The 21,191-nt window shown below is 38.1% G+C and overlaps 1 protein-coding gene across 3 annotated transcripts in view; it reads left to right on the forward strand.

Annotated features, from left to right (window-relative positions):
* The window catches only part of LOC307143101 (actin-associated protein FAM107A), an 86,441-nt gene extending 77,840 nt beyond the window's left edge, over nt 1-8,601 (forward strand). The window contains exons 4-5 of one of the 3 annotated variants that reach the window (XM_079844387.1): nt 6,781-6,937; nt 7,123-8,594. In XM_079844387.1, the coding sequence (XP_079700513.1) occupies nt 6,781-6,937; nt 7,123-7,239 (274 nt within the window). In that variant the 3' untranslated portion in view covers nt 7,240-8,594. Of the gene's footprint in view, nt 1-6,780; nt 6,938-7,122 lie in introns of all 3 variants that reach the window. The other 2 variants (XM_079844388.1, XM_079844389.1) reach the window with 2 other exon arrangements.
* The last annotated feature ends 12,590 nt before the right edge of the window (nt 8,602-21,191 follow it).

A 21,191-nucleotide genomic window follows, 5' to 3' on the forward strand; every position in this document is an offset into this window, starting at 1 on the left:
GTTCTCGACACATCATCTGAACAGAACTTTTTTCTTGTGGGTGTCCGAGAACTATTGTGTGATTGGTCAGAAATGTAAAGTGGGTGGGGTTAATGCAGAGAAACGGAAATGTTCAGCACCTGCTTTTCTCGTGAAGTATGGAATGTCCTGGCCAGAACGAACTTTGTTCTTGTTCTTGCCACCTCGAGAAAACAAACAAATTTCTGTGTTCTTGCGGAGTATGTACCAAGCTTAAGTGAAGGGAATACTATGGCCTGGTTTCACAGACCTGGCTTAGATTAAGCCAGGAGCTTGTATGCATTGAGGGCGGATAGGGACTGCAAAGGGGCCACTCCTGAGCACCCTTCTGAAACCTAGAATACTCTTCTTTAAGCTAATAAGGTTAAGCGTATTTGGCTTGCTATCCGCAGGGGAGGAGCTCAAGGAAGCAGCTTCCACTCAAGCTTACATATACCCCTTAATGGGACTACTAATGCACAGATGATGATTATGGTAAAAAGGTGCCTAAATTATGTTGGTGGAGTTGGGAAGGTGGAGGGATGCCAAAACAGCTGATGCCAGAGCAAGGTGAATGGCTGCTTATATGCTCTGGCAGTTTATTGAAAGATTATATGGGTTCACTCCACCCGAAATTACGTTTAGGAACTTCACTAATACAGTATAACTGAATATTAAGTGTCTTTTAAACAAAACAAGCCAAGCAGGTGGCAGTGGCAACCCCAAACTCCATTAAGTAACAGAAATGGAGAAAGAAAAACCAGGCTCCCAAGTCAGGAGGTTTGGCTCTGGCCAAATGAACGAACACAGTGAGATTTATGATTCCATACCTCATTACAAGTCAGGGGTGTGTTTCCCAAACAATGAAGTAACTCGTTGCTTAACTATCATAGTACGATGCATCTTTGAAGAAATCAGCTAGTCATGATTGTTTCCCGAAACCGTATTGTCGCAAACTTGTCATTCAACTACGTTGATTTATGATGTCCACAGGGGGTGGAGTAATAACTTCTTTTAAAGGGGTCATGAACTGGCTTTTTACATTTTTCTATACTGTTGTCTTAGGTCAACTTATGACGTTTGCGTGGTTTTTACATTCAAAAACATCATAATGAATAATTAATAGGCTATTTTCTGCTCTGGTTTTGAGGCTCTCTCAAGAAACGCTCAGTTTTTATGGGCGTGCCGCAATGAAGACTTGGAAGTAAACGCCCACGGGTAGGATTGGATAAGCTTTGCATATTTAATGAGCTTCAGCGCCCCGGTAGGGGAAATGGCAACCGGAATGAATCGCCCACTGGGCTCGCAAAATGTCTTTATCAAACAAACACAATGATTCGTCTCTCATTCACCCATGATTAATTGGAATGTTATTTTTTTATTTTCGTTACTTGGCCCGCTCGATAGGTGAATATAACCGCGAACCGCACGTACCCTTCAAATATCAAGTCAAGAGAGTGAACAACGCACATCAAGAAAGGAATGTAATTTCACTATTTAAGATAGCCCGTCGGCAGGCCAGGATTACGTTTTGGTAGCCAGACTAAAAAACACATAGTCCCGGGACGTTGGGCTTTGCGAGCACTGGCCCATAAATGTCCGAGTCTGATCCCGAATCGCAATGAACCAACACCACAAATAAAGGATTCTTCCGCCTTTGACAGCGTGCTAAGGTATGTTCAGTTAGACATGTACACATAATCAATACGATCTGTAACAATGCAATACTGTCACATATAAAAAACTTTTTTACTCACATTAGTGTTGCTTCATTCATTCATGTAATCTCATCCTGTCTGCAAATCCAGTCTCTTGTTTACAAACGAATCCATGGTTAAATGAAGGAACAGACGTGCAATGCCTTCCCCACGTGAGCCGGATATTCATTAAAACTAAAGTTCATCCATGCATTCATAATATTGGAATCCGAATGAAGCTTATGTGGTATGTTTACTGCTTAGAAATTCGATGCGGTTTAGCTCTATGTAGCGTTAGGCCTATGTCATGTTAGTGGCACGGGGCTACAGATTCAGGAGTTCAGGAGAATCAGGAGCACACGATGACATCAAGGGTCGACATATTCTGAGATTGATCGTTTTCTGGGCCTGGTGTCAATAAAAGCTTTTCTTTGACTAACAAGGAAGTTTTCAGCTCTGAACTTACAGGATATTATTATATTGCCATGACCTTTTATATATCAAAAGCTCAAGGGAAAATTGATTTCTCAATTATCCGTTTGAGATCGAATTAAAGGGATAGTTTAGCCAAAAATTTTAATTAGCCCATGATTTACTCACCGTCAACCCATCCTAGGTGTATATAACATTCTTCTTTCAGACCAATACAATGGGACTTATATAAAAAAAATGTCCTGGCTAATCCAAGCTTTATAATGGCAGTGAATGGCAGTCCAAAATTTGAAGCCCAAAAAAGTTCATCCATCCATTATAAAAGTGCTCCACACGGCTCCGGGGGTTAATTAAGGCCTTCTGAAGCGAATCGACCACCTTGACCGCCTCCTGTATTCAATTTATGCAAAAAAAATGTAACTGACGCGACGATGACGTCGGAAGTAGTGTAAGCGGTTTGAACTGCGAGAGGCGTTACACTTTCTGCGCAAGTTGAATACGGAAGGCGGTCTGGCGGAAGCTAGATATTGTACTATAGAAAGTTTTAAATATGGATATTTTTCTTACACAATCCCATCGATTCACTTCACATGGCTTGTATTAACCCCTGGAGCCGTGTGAAGCACTTATATAATGGATGAATGCACTTTTCTGTCTTCCAATTTTGGGCTGTCATTCACTGCCATTATAAAGCTTGGAAGAGCCAGGACATTTTTTATATAACTCTGATTGTATTCGTCGTGTATTCGATTGTATAGAAGAATGTAATATACACCTAGGATGGGTTGAGGATGAGTAAATCATGGGCTAATTTTCATTTTTGGTTGAACTATCCCTTTAATACTAGATCTTTTTGCTATAAATATGACATGGCATCTGAGAACTAATTCTCATTTTTCTCAGTTATTTAGCTTTTTCCAGATTCATAGGCTCGTTCTTACATACTGGAGCACATACGCACATGCGCACCCTTTACAAACAGTGCTTTAAATCTCTTGACAAACTAAAAGATGTAAATTATATTTGTGTGTATTCAAAATAAAAGATATCGATTGTACTGAATGTCCGCTTGCTTATTTTGCTCAAGATAAGGATTTAATAAGTCCACATGTCATGCAAACAAGAAACTATTCTTCTAACCACAGCTTGAGAGACGTCGTTCCAACCACACAACTTTGCATTGCTGTTTGTGAATGTTCGTTGGAACTATAGTTTCGGGAAACTCACTGAATTATGCTTAAAATGGCGGAACTCGCAACCATAGTTGGCTAACGGTGCTTTCGGAAAACATACCCCAGATTGCGGAATGGTAACGTTCAGAATTTTTCATTGGAAAAGAGGAAGAGTTGTAGTCTGTCCAACATGTTGAATCATCAAGGTAGTTTAGCTATTTTTTCAACAACAAAAAAAGCTATAGTTTTAGAATAGCTTCCCCAACACTTTAATAATTGCCGGCGCTAATATTCTCAGGAAGGAGGCCCTCTAGGCGCAGGATTGGACACCAATAACTTTGACCAACATGTAATGCAGTACTAATGCAGCTAAGACTAATAGGAACCGATGGCGTTGCAGAGAGCATAAATGGAGGGCCTATTTATTAGAGGCTTTCATTACAGAGAAAAAGTCTTTGTTTGTGTGGACACATTCGTTAGTGTGTGCACTCTGTACCACTATGAAACACTTTAGGCCACAGAGAGCTTACTGGCACAGTGCCGTGTCGGCCATTAAGCAAGTATCTTTTAGTTACTGTTGGCACTTTTGCCTCTTTGGTGCTGAGAGACCCTACAGAAGACAGTCAATCTGTAGAGGACATTAAAAGAGAGAGAAAGGGATGGGGATCTCACATCCACACAGATAACAGCGGGCATCAGAGGTGGCACAGTGCGCGCAAGGGTGGCAGAGGAAATAGGTCACTTTCAGAACAGTGCTTCCTTTCTCAAGCCTACTCTAGATAAGCGTTTTATGTGGCAGTGATGTTGAAGAGCTCTTTACAAAAAAGTTAAACTAAACACTGAAAAAAATAAGCCAGGAGACGTGATGCTAAAAGAAGACACTAAAAGGGGAGAGACAAATTCGGCTCATATGTCACCTTTAGCCATGATAGGAAAAAAGACACCATCTATGGATCATTTCAGGAACAGGTCGATGCCAACGATCCGAGCAAGGTTCAGCGAGTGACTATTCATAGCTGAGAGCTGAGATAGGACTAACGACCAGCATGTTATTATTATGAGGGCTTTCAGGAGCTGTCCGGGGGCCTGATGTCTCTCTTGTTATCTTCATTAAACGTCCCTTGTGTTTACTTGTTGTTGTGTGGCTGTCTCTTCAGCTTGAAGGACACCATCTAAATTAACACGGATGCTAATTGGGACTCCCACATCTGCTGAACTCCATACACACACACACACCCTTTCCCTCCTCTCAGCGCCCGTGGCGCCAGCTCCCTGTGGAGAGAACAAGCTCACACGTAATTTAATTATCAGTCTGTGTGTGTGTGTGTGTGTGTGTGTGTGTGTGTGTGTGTGTGTGTGTGTGTGTGTGTGTGTGTGTGTGTGTGTGTGTGTGTGTGTGTGTGTGTGTGTGTGTGTGTGTCCTGGCACTAAATTTAATAATTATCACGTGTGTTAGCAGCAGCTTGGCACCTTGAGAAACAGTTGTGAGAGCAGCATTGGTCAGAATTGATGGAAGACTCACATAGACTAACAAGCACACAATTCAGATGTCAGGTCTGTCACAATGAGCCCATTATAAATGGGATTGGCCTTGACTATGATGACTAAGATGGAAAGTCACAACACTGGCAACATGAAGTGTAAGAACAGCAGGAAACGAACGGATGTTCTGTCACGTTTTACAGTCAAAGCAGCTCTACATATGTTCACAGGCTACATTATAACTGATTTCCAGACATGAATAATACATTTTTGTTTTCACCTTTTTTTTTATTAAAAACATACAGACAAGTTTTACACAGCTTATTAATCTGATTAAACATGGCAATACTGCCACCTGCTGGATGAATATGGACTGCACCAGCTAATGATGTGTTTTCTATTCTATTCTATTCTCCTTTTTGTCCTTCTTGTTTTTTCTACGTTTCTAAATTCTGTTTCTATTTGTTTTGTGTACTCTATTCTTTTTACTCTGTTTGTTATTCTATTGTTTTTTTTGCTGTTTTTACTATCTATTAATTCTTATTTTCATTAGCTGTTTTCTATTATATTAATTTCTATTCTATTCTATTATATTTCGTTCCTTTGCTCTGTTTGTTGTGATCTGTTTTTTACATTCTACTGTGGTCTCGTTTTCATTTCTATTCTAATCCCAATCTAATTTCCACTGATTTCTATTGTATTCTTTTCTTTTTGGTGCTCTTTTCAAATGCGCTCTATTCTGTTGTATTCTATTTATTGTTTTTCTTGCTCATTCTGTTCCGTTCCATTCTCAGTTGTCTTTTTCTTGTTTTTCTGCCTTTTCTATTCTGTTTCAATTCTATTCCTTTTCTAACTCTATTTTTTATTCTATTTGCTATTCTATTGTTTTTTGTTGTTTTTACCATCTATTAATTCTTATTTTTATTTGCCTCTGATTTCTCTTGTATTGTTTTCTCTTTTTAAATATTCTATTATATTCTATAAATTATTTTTTGCTCTTCCTGTTCTGTTCTTTTTTCTATTTTTATACTATTCTATTCTATCCTATCCTATTCTATTCTACTCTATTCTATTGTATTCTATTCTCAGTTTTGTTTTTCTTAATTTTCAACCTTTTTCTATTCTGTTTCTATTTGTTTTGTCTAATCTATTATTTTTTATTCTATTTGCTATTCTATTGTTTGTTGTTGTTTTTACCATCTTTTAATTCTTATTTTTATTTGCTTTGTTATCATTTGCTGTTTTTATTCTATTCTATTCTATTCCTTTCCTTACCTTTCCTTTGCTCTTTTTGTTGTATTCTTCTCTTTGTTTTTTTAACATTCTACTGTGGTCTATTGTTTTCTTTTCTGTTCTCATTTTATTCTTGTATTCTATATAATTTCCTCTTATTTCTCTTGTATTGTATTGTTTTCTCTTTTCAAATGTGAGATATTCTATTATACTGTATTCTATTCATTATTTTTGCTCATCCTGTTCCGTTCTATTTTACTATTCTATTCTATTCTATTCTATTCTATTCTATTCTATTCTATTCTATTCTATTGTACTCTATTCTATTCTCAGTTTTGTTTTTCTTGTTTTTCAACCTTTTTCTATTCTGTTTCTATTTGTTTTGTCTACTCTATTATTTTTTTATTCTATTTGCTATTATATTGTTTGTTGTTTTTTTACCATCTATTAATTCTTATTTTTATTAGCTTTTTATTTCCATTTGCTGTTTTCTATTCTATCCAATGTTATTCCTTTCCTTTGCTGTTTGTTGTATTCTAATCTTTGTTATTTGCATTCTACTGTGATACAGTCTGTTGTTTTATATTCTGTTCCAATTTAAATTTCTATTCTAATTCTAATTTTTGTTTGTTTTATTTTATTCTATTAAAATTCCTCAAATTTCTATTGTACTCATTTCTTTTGTGTTCTCTTTTTAAATGTGCTCTATTCTGTTATATTCTATTAATTCTTTTCCCTGTTCTTTCTTGTTCATAACTTCTACTCAGAGGTGTTAGTGTGGAAACTAAGCCCGAACTGCAGCGTGTGTTGGAGCAAAGGAAGAGAGAGCAGATGATAAAACAGAGAAAGCAGGAGGAGGAAGCCAGGAGGAAGATCTCTCCACTGGAACAGGAGCTTCTCAAGAGACACCAGAAACTAGAGGAGGTAGAAACCATAGTATTTCATACGGACCTGGACTAATGAGGGTCAATATCCTCTTTTAGTATTTCTTGTATATCAGGGGTCTTATCATACTAAACCCTCTTTCATATGTATATCCTGTTAAGCTGCAAACCACCAACCAAATATGCGCTAAATATCTGACAGATCTGTCTTTTTTTGTACATTAGCTGGAGAAGGAGCAAGCCAGACTGGAGGACAGCAACTGCAGCGCCCCGGAGTTCATCAAAGTGAAGGAGAACCTGAGACGAACCTCATGTACAAGCTCTGGAGAGAAGGAGGTGTAGGGACACAGACTGGATCCATATGTGTGTGTTTGCGCACAGCCATAACATATAGAGACCTGCTGCAGCTCCTAAACAACCCCTACATGACTGAGCTTCTCTACTTCCTGTCTCACACCCACAACACCTTCACCGCTCTCTGTAGCAGGTTCAGAGAGGGCAGAGATAAGGACAGGACCCAAAGAGCCTCTGCTACATCTTCACGTCACGAAGAGGGCTGATGCTCAAGAGGTTTAAAGAGACTGCAGCAAGAAAGAGAGTGTTGTTTTTTCTGCTCCGGATCGGACCTGATGGGTTAAAGATTAACTGTCCAGGCGGCTTATGAGTTTGTGCGTATGCATGGATGGACAGCTATGTTCTGGTTCTGTCACATTAGATGAAAAAGGGAAAACAAGGTACAAGGAGTCGTTTCAGAGTGAATAAACAGTCTATTGCTCTCTAACCGAAAGGCAGAACATTTATAAGGCGACGATTAGATGAACATATCAGTATTATAGACAAATTATTGCTTATTGCTTACCAAACCGCCAAATATTTGTTCACCACCTAATTTTTAACTTTGTCTCTTGTACTTTAACTATCAGCACGTGTCACTTTTAAATTAAACTACTATTATTTTCGGCCTTCATCACCCTTGATTTTAAGCTGTTACTACAATTATGGGTAAAATGATGATGCACCATTACATGAAGCTAACTATTTAATTCGACAAGAGAGTTAAACCTGTGTAAAAATAGAGAAGTTGTCTGGTTTGTGCTTATTCCAGTGCCTTTGTTTAAGTAATGCAACAGAATGGGCTTTCTGACTGTTAATGTGGTTCAATGTATGTTGCACAGAATTTTGTTCATAGTCTTATCTTTATAAAATGTTCCATAATATGGCTGCGTATCAGAAAAAGTTGGGCAGCTTTGATTTATGATCGTTTAAACAAACATTTACAAATGAAAAATAGAACACAAAGCACTATGAAAGATGAAAGATATGGTTGAAGTGCTGTACGTTCACTTTCAGACTATTTGTTTTATTTTGTAATTTTATTTAACGCAAGTCGTGTTTCCAAACTGCTTTAGATTGTTTGGGCTTTTAAAGCACAAAGTAAAATTGAAATAATATGTAATTACTGCCTTTTCTGACCCCTTAAGCCATTGGATAATACAACAATCAATTTGTTACATGAGTAGTCAATGTTAGTTTACTTCTCATGTCAAAATCATAAGAAAATATAAGAGTAGGCTACTTATATTTTTTTGTAGCTTTAGCCCATGACCTTTCGATTGTTACAAACAGAACTTACACAATAAAGAAAAAGTGAACATGCTTCATATAAATAAAAACAATTAAAAAAGTAATGATTAATGTTTTGTGATTTTGTGCCCCTTTTTTCTAATTTAAAAAAAAAAATCTGTCATGAATTACTCACCCTTGCGTGGTTACAAACACGTAAGATCTTCGTTCATCTTCGAAATACAAACGATAACACTTTAGAATAATGGTCTGTCATTAATAGGTGAAGTAATGCAGGACTAATGAGTAGTACTACATTAACACTTCAGCTACTACTATTAACTAATATAGAAACAAGCTTAACTAATCAGTAAGTAATATCAAATTTAGGACTAAGATAGTTCCTTATTAGGTAATCAATAATTACTGAATAGGATTGGCATCACTAAGAACTAATAGGTAACTATGACAAATTATAAAGAATTACGAATCACAACATTAACGTGTTTGAGATGTGAGAAATAGTCTTTTTTTACTCTCAATGTGGTCATAAAATGCATCACTAATTACTCAAGGGTTGCCGGCTCTTCAGAGGTTCTTCAGCGGTTCTTTGACATATTAAGCCCTATTCGGACGGGATTAGTTTAACATGGGGAGGTGGGGGTAAAGTAATTTTACCTCAGGACGTCTGTAATGTTAATGGCCAATTCGCACGGGATAAGACATCTCAGTAAATCTAGCAGAAGTGGGAGGGGTAACCTGCTTTACGCACCACAATAACCTCCTTGTCGTATGACGTTGCTTCCTGTTATCACGTGAGCAAACACACCAACAAGAAAAACGCGAAACTGGAGCAGGGAGGAAACGCTGTGTTTAATCTCGGAATATTAAAAAAATCTTTAACATTTTTATATTATATGAGTATTAAAAAATATTCTAATGTAATGCTAAAAGAAGTGTTGTGCCTCTAATAAGTGCTTTCAATCTTCTTTTTGGTTTAAATGGTAGGCGGAAAATACTGGAGGTTTGCCACAGAGTTGTCCCACCACCTACAACGCAACCGAGTGCTGTTTGAAGCGGCTCCATGCTTGCAAAACGCGCCAAAAACTACTTTTAAACAGTAAATGACGGAGTTTTACCGTACACTTTTACAGCAGATCTATTCGAACGGGATTAGTATTACCCGAGGTAATTTTTCCGGACCTTTTTTTTATAGAAGGTAAAAGTCTCCGTAATCTTTACTGACATTGTCCGTAATGATTACCGAGAGGGCACATTCGGACGGGACTAAAATCATAGAGAACCTCTGGTAATAATTACTTTACCCCCACCTCCCCATGTTAAACTAATCCCATCCGAATAGGGCTTAAGGGGCTATATAGCACCTCTGAAGAACCGCTGAAGAACCACTGAAGCACCAAAATTGGTGCTATATAGCACTAAAAAAGGTTCCCCTATGATTACGAGCCAAGAACCATTTTTGGTACCATAGAACCTTTTTTTTAGATTGTAGGTAACCCTTGAGTAACTAGTGATGCATTTTATGAATTTATTCAGAGTAAAAAAGATGATTGATTACGTCTCAGACACACAATAATGTTCTTTATAATTTGTCAGTTAGTTAATAGTTATTAATGAGGCTAATCTCATTCAGTAAGTATTGATTACTTAAGTATTGATTACCACACATTCAGTAAGTATTGATTACTGTCGCCTTTGGCTTGGCTTGCTCAGTTAGGGACACAACATTTTCAACTAAATATCCAAATAAATCTAATTAGTAAACTAAATTAACCATATAAACTAAATTACTGATCTAATCACTGATCTAATGCCCACATTGTCACTGTCTGATAATTGAAATGAGCTAGATGACATCACCGGTACTATCTCCTAAATGTGATATTACTTAATTAGTTAATAGTCGTAGCTGAAGTGTTAATGTAGTACTACTCATTAGCCCTGCATTACTTCCTGCATAGTTACCTATTAATGATGGACCATTATTCTAAAGTGTTACCCATATTTTTATTGAAATCCCAGAGCTTCTGACCCTCCATAGACATGCAACGCAACAAATGATAGACATCTATTAAGTAATAAATGTGACTCCAGTGTTTGGGTTTTATTTTTATTTTTTAATGAAGTGACGCGAGTGCTTTGTTTGTGCAGAATTTTTTTTTTTTTACCACTTTATTCACAAAAATATTGTCTACAACGCGGATTACATCATGACGCATGCGTGTTGTGTTCAGGCGCGTCAACACAACGCACATGCGCGAGTGTTCATGAGCGCACCACGATGCATGCGTTGAGCTGACGTTGTGAAAACACTTTGGATAATATTATTTTGTAAATAAAGTAGTAAATTATGTGTTGTTGTGCAAACAAAGCACTCATCTCGCTTCATAAAATTGAGGTTAAACCACTGGAGTCACATGGATTAACATACTTTTATTGATGTAGGCTATTCCCTACCTTTCTGGGGCTTGAAAGTGGTAGTTGCATTGGATCTATATCTCATTACATTTCATTTCGAAGGCTACGTCCTCCGGAGGACACATCCTGTGAAGGATGCGGTATACGGAGGCTGCGTCCGAAAACCTAGGCAGTGACCGCGCTGCCTTATCAGACAAAGACTTGTAAGGCAGCGTTTGTGCATGAAGGTACCTCACGAACTAATTTCGGACAGACTTTTAAGGCAGTGTAACAGTTTAATGATCTACAGCAAAATAGAGAGAGCTTTGGTGAGAACTAAACACATATTTAATTACTATATTAGTAATTTCTCGCTAGAAATTACATCAGAAGTGGAAAATGTTGGTAAAAAATGGACATTTACACACAAACGGACCAGCAAACGCAACTTTCGGATGCCATCTTTTTTCCCCAGCTCAACTGTCACAGAATGAAAAGCACAGGATTGTGGGATATCAAAGGCAGTGAAGGATACATAAATGCTGCCTTCGAAAATCGATCAGATGAAGGCATCTCAGGAGACAGGAAGTGAAGCTAACATTAGATTCGGACATGCCTTGATGCCTTCCTGCCTTGAAATGCGTCCTCCGAAGGCAGCGTTTTCCAGGTTTTGGACGCAGCCTGAGTGTCCTTAATCAGAATTAAACGAGACGTCCTTCGTAGGACACACAGGCAGGAAGTATCACGTTGCTATGCCAACACGTTCACAGAGCCGTTGCGCTCTCACACCAGTTTCACGAGTTCACACTTACAAATAAGTCAGATAGAATGAATGGTATGCGTATTTGGCGTGCTGTCCGAGGAGAGGGCTCTGAGCTCGGTATCTGGCCCGAACCCAGAGTACTCCCCCCGTGTCTCTGGTTAGGAAAGTAACCAGGTGAGTGTGAGGAAGATGGCGTGGTGGAGGTATGCTGAAAACCTGTCAAGGAACTTTGTTGAGTTGACTGGGTATTTATATGATCCTCCACTTGTGCTGATTGGGTACACTCTAAAAAAAAAAGGTTCTATATGGCACCAAAAATGGTTCTTGGCTCGTAATCATAGGGGAACCTTTTTAGTGCTATATAGCACCAATTTTGGTGCTTCAGTGGTTCTTTAGCGGTTCTTCAGAGGTGCTATATAGCACCTTAGTCAAAGAACCGGTGAAGAACCTCTGAAGAACCGGTGAAGAACCACTGAAGCACCAAAATTGGTGCTATATAGCACTAAAAAAGGTTCCCCTATGATTACGAGCCAAGCACCATTTTTGGTGCCATATAGAACCTTTTTTTTTTTTAGAGTGAGACTTGACGATTGTCCAAAAGATGACCATTGACACCTTGCACAAGGAGGGCAAGACACAAAAGGTGTCCAAGCACATTAATAGAGAGGCGAAGGGCAGGAAAAGATGTGGTAGAAAAAAGTGTACAAGCAATAGGGATAACCGCACCCTGGAGAGGATTGTGGAATAAAACCCATTCAAAAATGTGGTGGAGATTCACAAAGAGTGGACTGCAGCTTGAGTCAGTGCTTCAAGAACCACTAAGCACAGACGTATGCAAGACATGGGTTTCAGCTGTCCCATTCCTTGTGTCAAGCCACTCTTGAACAACAGACAGCATCAGAAGCGTCTCGCCTGGGCTAAAGACAAAAAGGACTGGACTGCTGCTGAGTGTTCCAAAGTTATGTTCTCTGATGAAAGTCAATTTTGCATTTCCTTTGGAAATCAGGGCCCCAGAGTCTGGAGGAAGAGAGGAGAGGTACACAATCCACGTTGCTTGAGGTCCAGTGTACAGTTTCCACAGTCAGTGGTTTGGGGTGCCATGTCATCTGCTGGTGTTGGTCCACTGTGTTTTCTGAGGTCCAAGGTCAACGCAGCCGTATACCAGGAAGTTTTAGAGCACTTCATGCTTCCTGCTGCTGACCAACTTTATGGAGATGCAGATTTCATTTTCCAACAGGATTTGGCAACTGCACACAGTGCCAAAGCAACCAGTACCTGGTTTAAGGACATTGGTATCCCTGTTCTTAATTGGCCAGCAAACTCGCCTGACCTTAACCCCATAGAAAATCTATGGGGTATTGTGAAGAGGAAGATGCAATATGCCAGACCCAACAATGCAGAAGAGCTGAAGGCCACTATCAGAGCAACCTGGGCTCTCATAACACCTGAGCAGTGCCACAGACTGATCGACTCCATGCCACGCCGTATTGCTGCAGTAATTCAGGCAAAAGGAACCCCAACTAAGTATTGAGTGCTGTACATGCTCATACTTTTCATGTTCATACTTTTCAGTTGGCCAAGATTTCTAAATATCCTTTCTTTGTTTTGGTCTTAAGTAATATTCAAATTTTCTGAGAAACTGAATTTGGGATGTTCCTTAGTTGTCAGTTATAATCATCAAAATTAAAAGAAATAAACATTTTAAACATATCAGTCTGTGTGTAATGAATGAATATAATATACAAGTTTCACTTTTTGAATGGAATTAGTGAAATAAATCAACTTTTTGATGGTATTCTAATTATATGACCAGCACCTGTACATTGCTCATCACCACAATGTTCAATGATTCTCATACGACACGAAGGATGAATCAGTCTCACTAAATCCCTCTGCTCTGATTGGTCAGATGGCCCAGTCTGTTGTGATTGGTCTACCGCATACAGCGCGTATCGTCCATTACCATAACTGAACTCCAGCTCCGTCTGGAGGCTTCCTAAAGCTCAGCGATTAATGTATACACTGTAAAGACAGTAACGATGACGAAAATTTTACACCAATCCCAGCGCAAGTCCGAATTGATGATGAAACATTGAAAGAACTAGTTATTCAACCCGAACCGTGACGTTTCTCAGTGATGCTACTCAGTTTGAGGTACATTATGAGATGTTTCAACTGTAATTCTTCACCATCAGCATTATCCATCATTATCTATGTGTGTGTGTTTCTAATTTATTGTGGTGCACATTCGGGAACTGTATCAATAACAGCTCATACGTTAGCCGAGCACTAACGTCAATGACTGACGTAACATTAAAGTTTGCAAAACAAATCTTGCTCCATCCTTTATCTTTACTCAAAGTAGTAAGAATTACAGACAATCTGCATTAATAGACACAGTTTTAGGTAAGTGGCCCACAGCTGATTTACAGTTGTATTTCAGTAAGACGGTAATAACGTGAGTAAACCGGGTACCTACAAAATTTGAAACACATTGTAGAGCCCAGCTTCTTCTCGACATGATGTTGTCCAGTATCCACAGGAATCAGCTGCAGTGTTTGAGCTGGTTCAAGGTTTCCTGGTGTCTGCGCATGCAATAAGTGAACGGGCAATATGATAATGTTTTGTCTTGACGTCACAATGAAACAGCTTGTGATTCGTGTAAAAAAAACTATTTGTTTAATTGACTCAGAGTCGACTCTTACTTTTGAGAGACAATAACTTTATATACGGTGCACTTTCAAATGTAAAACTTTGCAGGATGTTTTCATTCACTTAGAACTTTGTTACACATGAAAGGTAACTTTTGAAAATCCATAATTTTTGAAATTTTTTGGGGCACTTTAAATAATTTGTTGGAAAAAACCCGAGCTTTTTGCAAAACACACACTTGCAAAGAAATATATAAACCATCCACATGCACCAACAAGTTAACAATAAGCTATCAAGTTCAGCTCTGTTCTATTTAGATAATGCCAGCTCCGTGTCTGCAGGGCCAGGCATCCAGACTTCCCCGCTTGTGGAATTTCACAAACCTCTAGTGAAACAGTAGAGAATAGTGTGTGTGCATGCGTGTGTGCATGTGTGTGTGTGTGTGTGTGTGTGTTTTGAATTTTAACTAGATGCTCTAAAAGGGAAGTGGCGTGATGCTACAGGAGGTCACAGGGCCCGGTTCAGGGTTATCATGCTCGGTTTCACTTTAATGGGTCCTCGTGGAGTTTTTTTATTTTCCACTGATGGAAATTCTCCATCTTGCCCTCCATCCAGCTTCTCGATAGCTTCTTAATTAGAGAGACAGGTAACACTATATCCCGAATCACAAGACCCTTTGTCCACAAAAACACGCTATCCACCTCTAATCTGTTTAATCCCTAAGAATCTTCAGGATCCGATTTGTTGTGCTCTAGTAAACAAGGGCTAAATTGTTTGACGCGAGGCAGTTGTAAACCTGAACTGAACGATGGCACACCTGAACTACAGGCAACACAACAGCCTGAACATGAGCACAGTGTTTTAGTGAGATGCTACAGGTGCAAAAGCAAACCAGGCCAACACACAATGCATCTGCTATGAATCATTAATATGTTTAATTTTCATTTTAAATCAAATTAATAACCAAACTATTGAATCCAACATGTAAACTACAAAAATGACAACCAGTCATAAGTCTCACGGGTATATTTGTGGCAATAGCCAACAATACATTGTATGTGTCAAAATTATCGATTTTTCTTTTATGCCAAAAAATCATTAGGGTATTAAGTAAAGATCATGTTCCATGAAGATATTTTGTAAATTTCCTACCATACATATATAAAAAAAATCTATTAATATATTAGATATATGCATTGCTAAGGACTTCATTTTCTACAACTTTAAAGGTAATTTTCTCAATATTTAGATTTTTTGTTTTACCCTCAGATTCTAGATTGTCAAATAGTTGTATCTCGGCCAAATATTATCCTATCATAACAAATCATACATCAATGGAAAGCTTATTTATTCAGATTTCAGATTATATATACAATCTTGTTTCTGATTGAAATCGTGTTTCTTGTTTCTGTCCCAAACAGAAATAAGATTATTTTTCTTACCCCATTGGCAGATAATTGAGCTTGTTTTAAGCAAAAACTCACTTCATTTAGATTTTTTTCCCCCAGAAATTTTTACTTATCTAGTAAATGAATCTTGTTTTAGAAATTTTTTAATATTTGGACTGGAAACAAGAAAAAATGCTAAATAAGAAGAGCATTTTTGCAGTGTAGTCAAATCTTTTGATCATGTAAAATATAATAGGCCTTTTTAATGTGCCTTTGTTGACTACATTCTAAATAAACTACAACAAAATATATTTCCTTTGTCCTGTTGCTTAGCTCCCTGTCACATGCCTGAAGCTCATTCATTATGCAGCTCATTATGCAGGTATTTTGTTCCATCAGGTGTGATACCCAGCATTATTCATGATCGTTCACGCCTCCTCACATATGGCCTTCGATCGTCTCAGGGAAGCTCGTCTGCATCGGGGCCCCGTCCTCATCGGGGTCTCGACCTGACTGCAGTTCGTCATCGTAACTGACTTGAGTGGGCAAATGCTCACATTCGATGGTGTCTGGCACTTTGGAGAGGTGTTCTCATCACGGATGAATCCCGGTTTTCACTGTACAGGGCAGATGGCAGACAGTGTGTATGGCATTGTGTGAGTGAGCGGTTTGCTGATGTCAAGGTTGTGGATTGAGTGGCCCATGGTGGCGGTGGGGTTATGGTATGAGCAGGCGTATATGTTATGGACAACAAACACAGGTGCATTTTATTGATGGCATTTTCAATGCACAGAGATATTGGGACGAGATCCTGAGGCCCATTGTTGTGCCATTCATCCACGACCATCACCTCATGTTGCAGCATGATAATGCACGGCCCCATGTTGCAAGGATCTGTACACAATTCCTGGAAGCTGAAAACATCCCAGTTCTTAATGGCCAGCATACTCACCCATTGAGCATGTTTGGGATGTTGGTCCACTCCTCTTCAATGGCTGTGCGAAGTTGCTGGATTGGGAACTGGATCTGCGTATACGACAATGTGTTCCAGTTCCTGCTAATCCAGCAACTTCGCACAGTCATTGAAGAGTGGACCAACATTCCACAGGCCACAGTCAACAACCTTATCAACTCTATGCGAAGGAGATGTGTTGCACTGCATGAGGCGAATGGTGGTCACACCAGATACTGACTAGTTTAAGGACCCCCAATACAGTAAAACTGCACATTTTAGAGTGGCCTTTTATTGTGAACCTGTGCAATAATCATGCTGTCTAATCAGCATCTTGATATGCCACACCTGTGAGGTGGATGGATTCATCGGCAAAGGAGAAGTGCTCACTAACACAGATTTAGACAGATTTGGGAACAATATTTGAGAGAAATAGGCCTTTTGTGTACATAGAAAAAGTCTTAGATCTTTGAATTCAGCTCATGAAAAAAAAAAACCACTTATGGTTTTGTAATTTATGTAACCACTGTGGTTTATTGTATTCATATTTGCCCAGCAAAACTATGACTATTTGAACTGTATAAACTATTTTTAAAAACAAGCCTAGGCAGAGACACTTTAAGCCTATATTTACGTGCATGATAGGTTATCAATATATGCGTACCCACTCACCACATCTAAAATTTACTGAAAGACTATAAGCAGCATAATATTCAGTGACAAGACAATAGCTCCTTGTCTGTTTCTTGCTCCTGGCTTGCCCTGTGACCAGTGTTTACTTCTCATAGTTTCTGATAACATCTTAAGATGTGCAGTAGTTTGCCCAGTGTTGGCTAAACTGCGCTGTGGTTTATGTAAATGTACATTCCTGTTTTGGTCCAGTTCCATTTGTCAGGACGGATGCTGAAGGTCACACCCCTCTGGTGTGGGAGGGGCTTGAGTCTCAGGTGAGGTACAAAGCAGCAGGATTCTGAACTCAGAGCTGAGATGAGACATGGGGCCACACGGACAGGTGATACTAACGCTACTCGTCCTGATGTTTGTGACCTACATCTGTGAGGCAGGTATGGGAAACTTGTGCCATTTTCCTTTTTATGTTTTTCTTATGTTACTTTTGCTTTGTTTATGATAATGAATTATCAGTATCCGATGAAGAGCCACTTATATATATATAATATTTTTATTATATTTTTGGAGCTGTGGTGTGTTGGAGCTTCCTTTTTTATCAGATAGTTTAAGATATATATATGATATTTTATACTATTATTTATATTATTGTTTGTTTCTATTTATATTAACATTAATTTTAATTAACATTTACATTTATAATTTGATGCAGTGCATGTATTGTGAACATAGCCTATGTTTTTACATTGCATTATATTTTAAAAATCCCTGTATGTAATTACTTCTGTAATTAATTTCTCTATTTATATCTATAATTACACTGTTGACCCTTCACTTACCCCTTAACCCACCTTTAAACCTAGCAATATCACCAAACCTGTCCCTAACCTTACCCATATCCATCATTAATAGCTGCAAATGCTGGAAATGAAAACAAAAAACTTATTTTTTTTACTTTGTAGTACATTGTAGTTAATGAAACCTAATATAAAGTGTGACCATTGCGATTAACATGGAAAGAAGATACACACAAATAGTTACATTTTAATTATCAGTAATAATCGCGGAACAAGATTATTCAGACATTTTGTATAAAATTGAACTCCAAATATGTAAAAAAATATTTTTTATATTAGTAAACTAAACTTAATTTACTGTGTTTATCCAATTGACTTGACCAATGTATTTGAATTGACGAAATGTTGAGTTGTCCTAACTTTTGGAACTTTTGAAAAAAAAAGAAAGAAAAAGAAACAAGTTGCAATTTGTACAGTGTAGAAGTTTCACAACAATAAACTGATGATTTCATTGAGTTGTTTTGTTGCAGCACTGCTCCGGAAGTCTTCCGCAGAGGATTTTCTGCGGTCTGGGAGAGAGAAGCGTGCCGTGAGATGTCAACACGGAGGCTGTAGCTCTGAAGACAGTGAGGCAGAAGAACTACAGGAGGCCAACTCGGATTACGTGAGTTGACTAAAAACTAATGTCAGAATAGTCACTAATATTTAGATATCATATTGAACATCAGCCATTCCAAACCTTTTATTTGTATTGGTGGTTTAGTGAGACAATCTTAAGGGTTTGAACCCTGTCAGGTGTATTTGATAATGTGATGTAAGATGTTTTTGTTCATTTTGAAACTGAAAAGCACCTCATGAAAACAGCTAATCTATTTTCACTCATCAGGAGCAGGACAACTCAAAGATGTTCTTTAATGGTGGATCTCAAGTAGGGGTGCACACGGTAAGGACAGACAGACAGTTAGATGAAAACACCACAATTTTAATTTCTTGTACATACCCTTATGAAAAAGAAGTATAGGCTACTAATATCAGTGTACTGGAAGTATACTTGTAACTGTTCAATACTGTTCAAAATTTCAATACTTTTTAAAATATAAAAGTATACGTTTAAGTGTACCATAAGTGTAACAGTAGTAAACTCTAAGGGCCCTATTTTAACAATATAAGCGTATGGTCTAAAGCGCACAACAAAAGTGCACTTAGGGCGTGTCCGAATCCCCTTTTGCTTGTTTAATTACGGGGAAATTGTCCAAAAGGGTTGTACCTAATCTCTCAATAAGTCATGGGTGTGTTTTGGGCGTAACGTGCAATAAACAAATTAGAGTCTCATCTCCCATTCCCTTTAATTTGCGAGAGGAAAGACTGAACTCTTCTCCAGAGAAGAATCATTTTATTTTTCATATTTAAAAATGTTTGTGTGCTGCTGCGTCCCTGTGTGTGTATTAAGCAGTGTACGCATGCTGTGCAACCATCTATAGACCCATATACTAACGCGCTCTTTAAATAACACAAAAACTACTCCGCTATTGACTTTAGAGCAGGTTTTTGTTGGTCAATGGCTCAGTCGTTTTTAGTTTCCTCAAAATAGCAACGCGTCAACAATGCGCCTGAACACACCTCGTTTTTCAGACCAGCACGCCCATGGGAGAACAGATGGACACAAATGCATTTGCTATTTAAACAACATGGCGCAGGACGTGAAAATGATAACTGCATCGGGCTGAAACTAGCAAAACACATTTGCGTCGCGCCTGGCGCCACATTGCACCAGGTGTGTGATAAGACCCTAAGTGTAGTAACTAGTTCACAACTACATTTCTCATTTGTTCTGCATCTGTACTATTAGTGAACTTATATGTATACTAGTAGTTTACTATTTTAGTGCATTTTATAAAAGTAAACTTTGAGGTGTGTACTCTTAGTACTAGTTTAGTAGTTTTATACTGTAAGTATACTTGTAAATTTTCTTTAAGTGAACATAACATCTAACTTATAATTTAGTATTTGTATATTATTTTTGCACTTTAAGTATTACATTTTTATACTTGAAATATGCCTTTAATGGTACTTTAATTTTTTCCATTTTAAAAACATTTTATTCTAGCTTCATGCATCCTTTTGTATCAACACTTGAATGTGGGTAAGTTTCAATAAAAAAAGCAACATTTTAAACAAAAACATTCACCCCTAAAGACATGTAATTTCCTCTTCATGGATTCGACATTTCATTTAGTAACGTTTGACAGTTTTGAATTTATAGGCTGTTTTAATGTTTGTTGTTAAAGTTATTTTACATTTGCATAAGCAATCTTCTATCGCTTGTTTCTGCTTCTTCTTCACCTGTGTTTTGATCTGGAGATTCTGTTCTAGAAGATGTGTCATAGCACCCCCTACCGTATAACAGTGAAAACATGGCATCTCATGTCAATCTTGAGTACATATAGAGTAGTATTGCATCCTTCATATCTCCGAAAAGTCTTTAGTTTTATCATATTTATAAAAGACAGATACGCTGTACTGAGTCTTTCCGGATAAAACCGAGAAGCTGGAGGCGTATCGTGTGGGCAGAGCAAAAGAGTCATGAGCGTGCGCAGCTATTGCGTTGAGAGCGTCTGAAAGCTGTGACATCCTTAGAAAACGTGGAAAAAAACATTGTCCTAAATAAACGATGGCTATCAATCAGATTCAGCCATACATATATGATACAGAATCAGATCCAGAGGCAACATCGTCTCTATGTGGTATGTACTGTAACTATATATATTTGCTTAGCGGCTTGTGTAAATTACTAATTTCTACTTTCATTATGTCGTCGTAATTGTTTTTCTTTGCCCGTTTTAAAAGGTGTACATGTGAGAAGTGCACATCGTATGCTTCATTGATAAATTAACTATACGTTCATGTTGTCCACTTGATGTGCACTTACGCGCCGATAGCCAACAACACACAGACATTTGAAGCAGTTTTACACACCGTCCGTGGTTCCAACGCATCATAATTCATGGTTCGGACTGCTTCATCTTTCAGCATTAGATGATCAGCAAATAGCCGAAATTCAGGGAACAAACAAAAACATTTGCGCAACTCCGTTGCTGTTAAGGAAAAACAAACTCCATACACTGTCCCCTTAA

This window comes from Gobio gobio (assembly GCF_949357685.1).
Source record: "Gobio gobio genome assembly, chromosome: 19".
Taxonomy (NCBI): Eukaryota; Metazoa; Chordata; class Actinopteri; order Cypriniformes; family Gobionidae; genus Gobio; species Gobio gobio.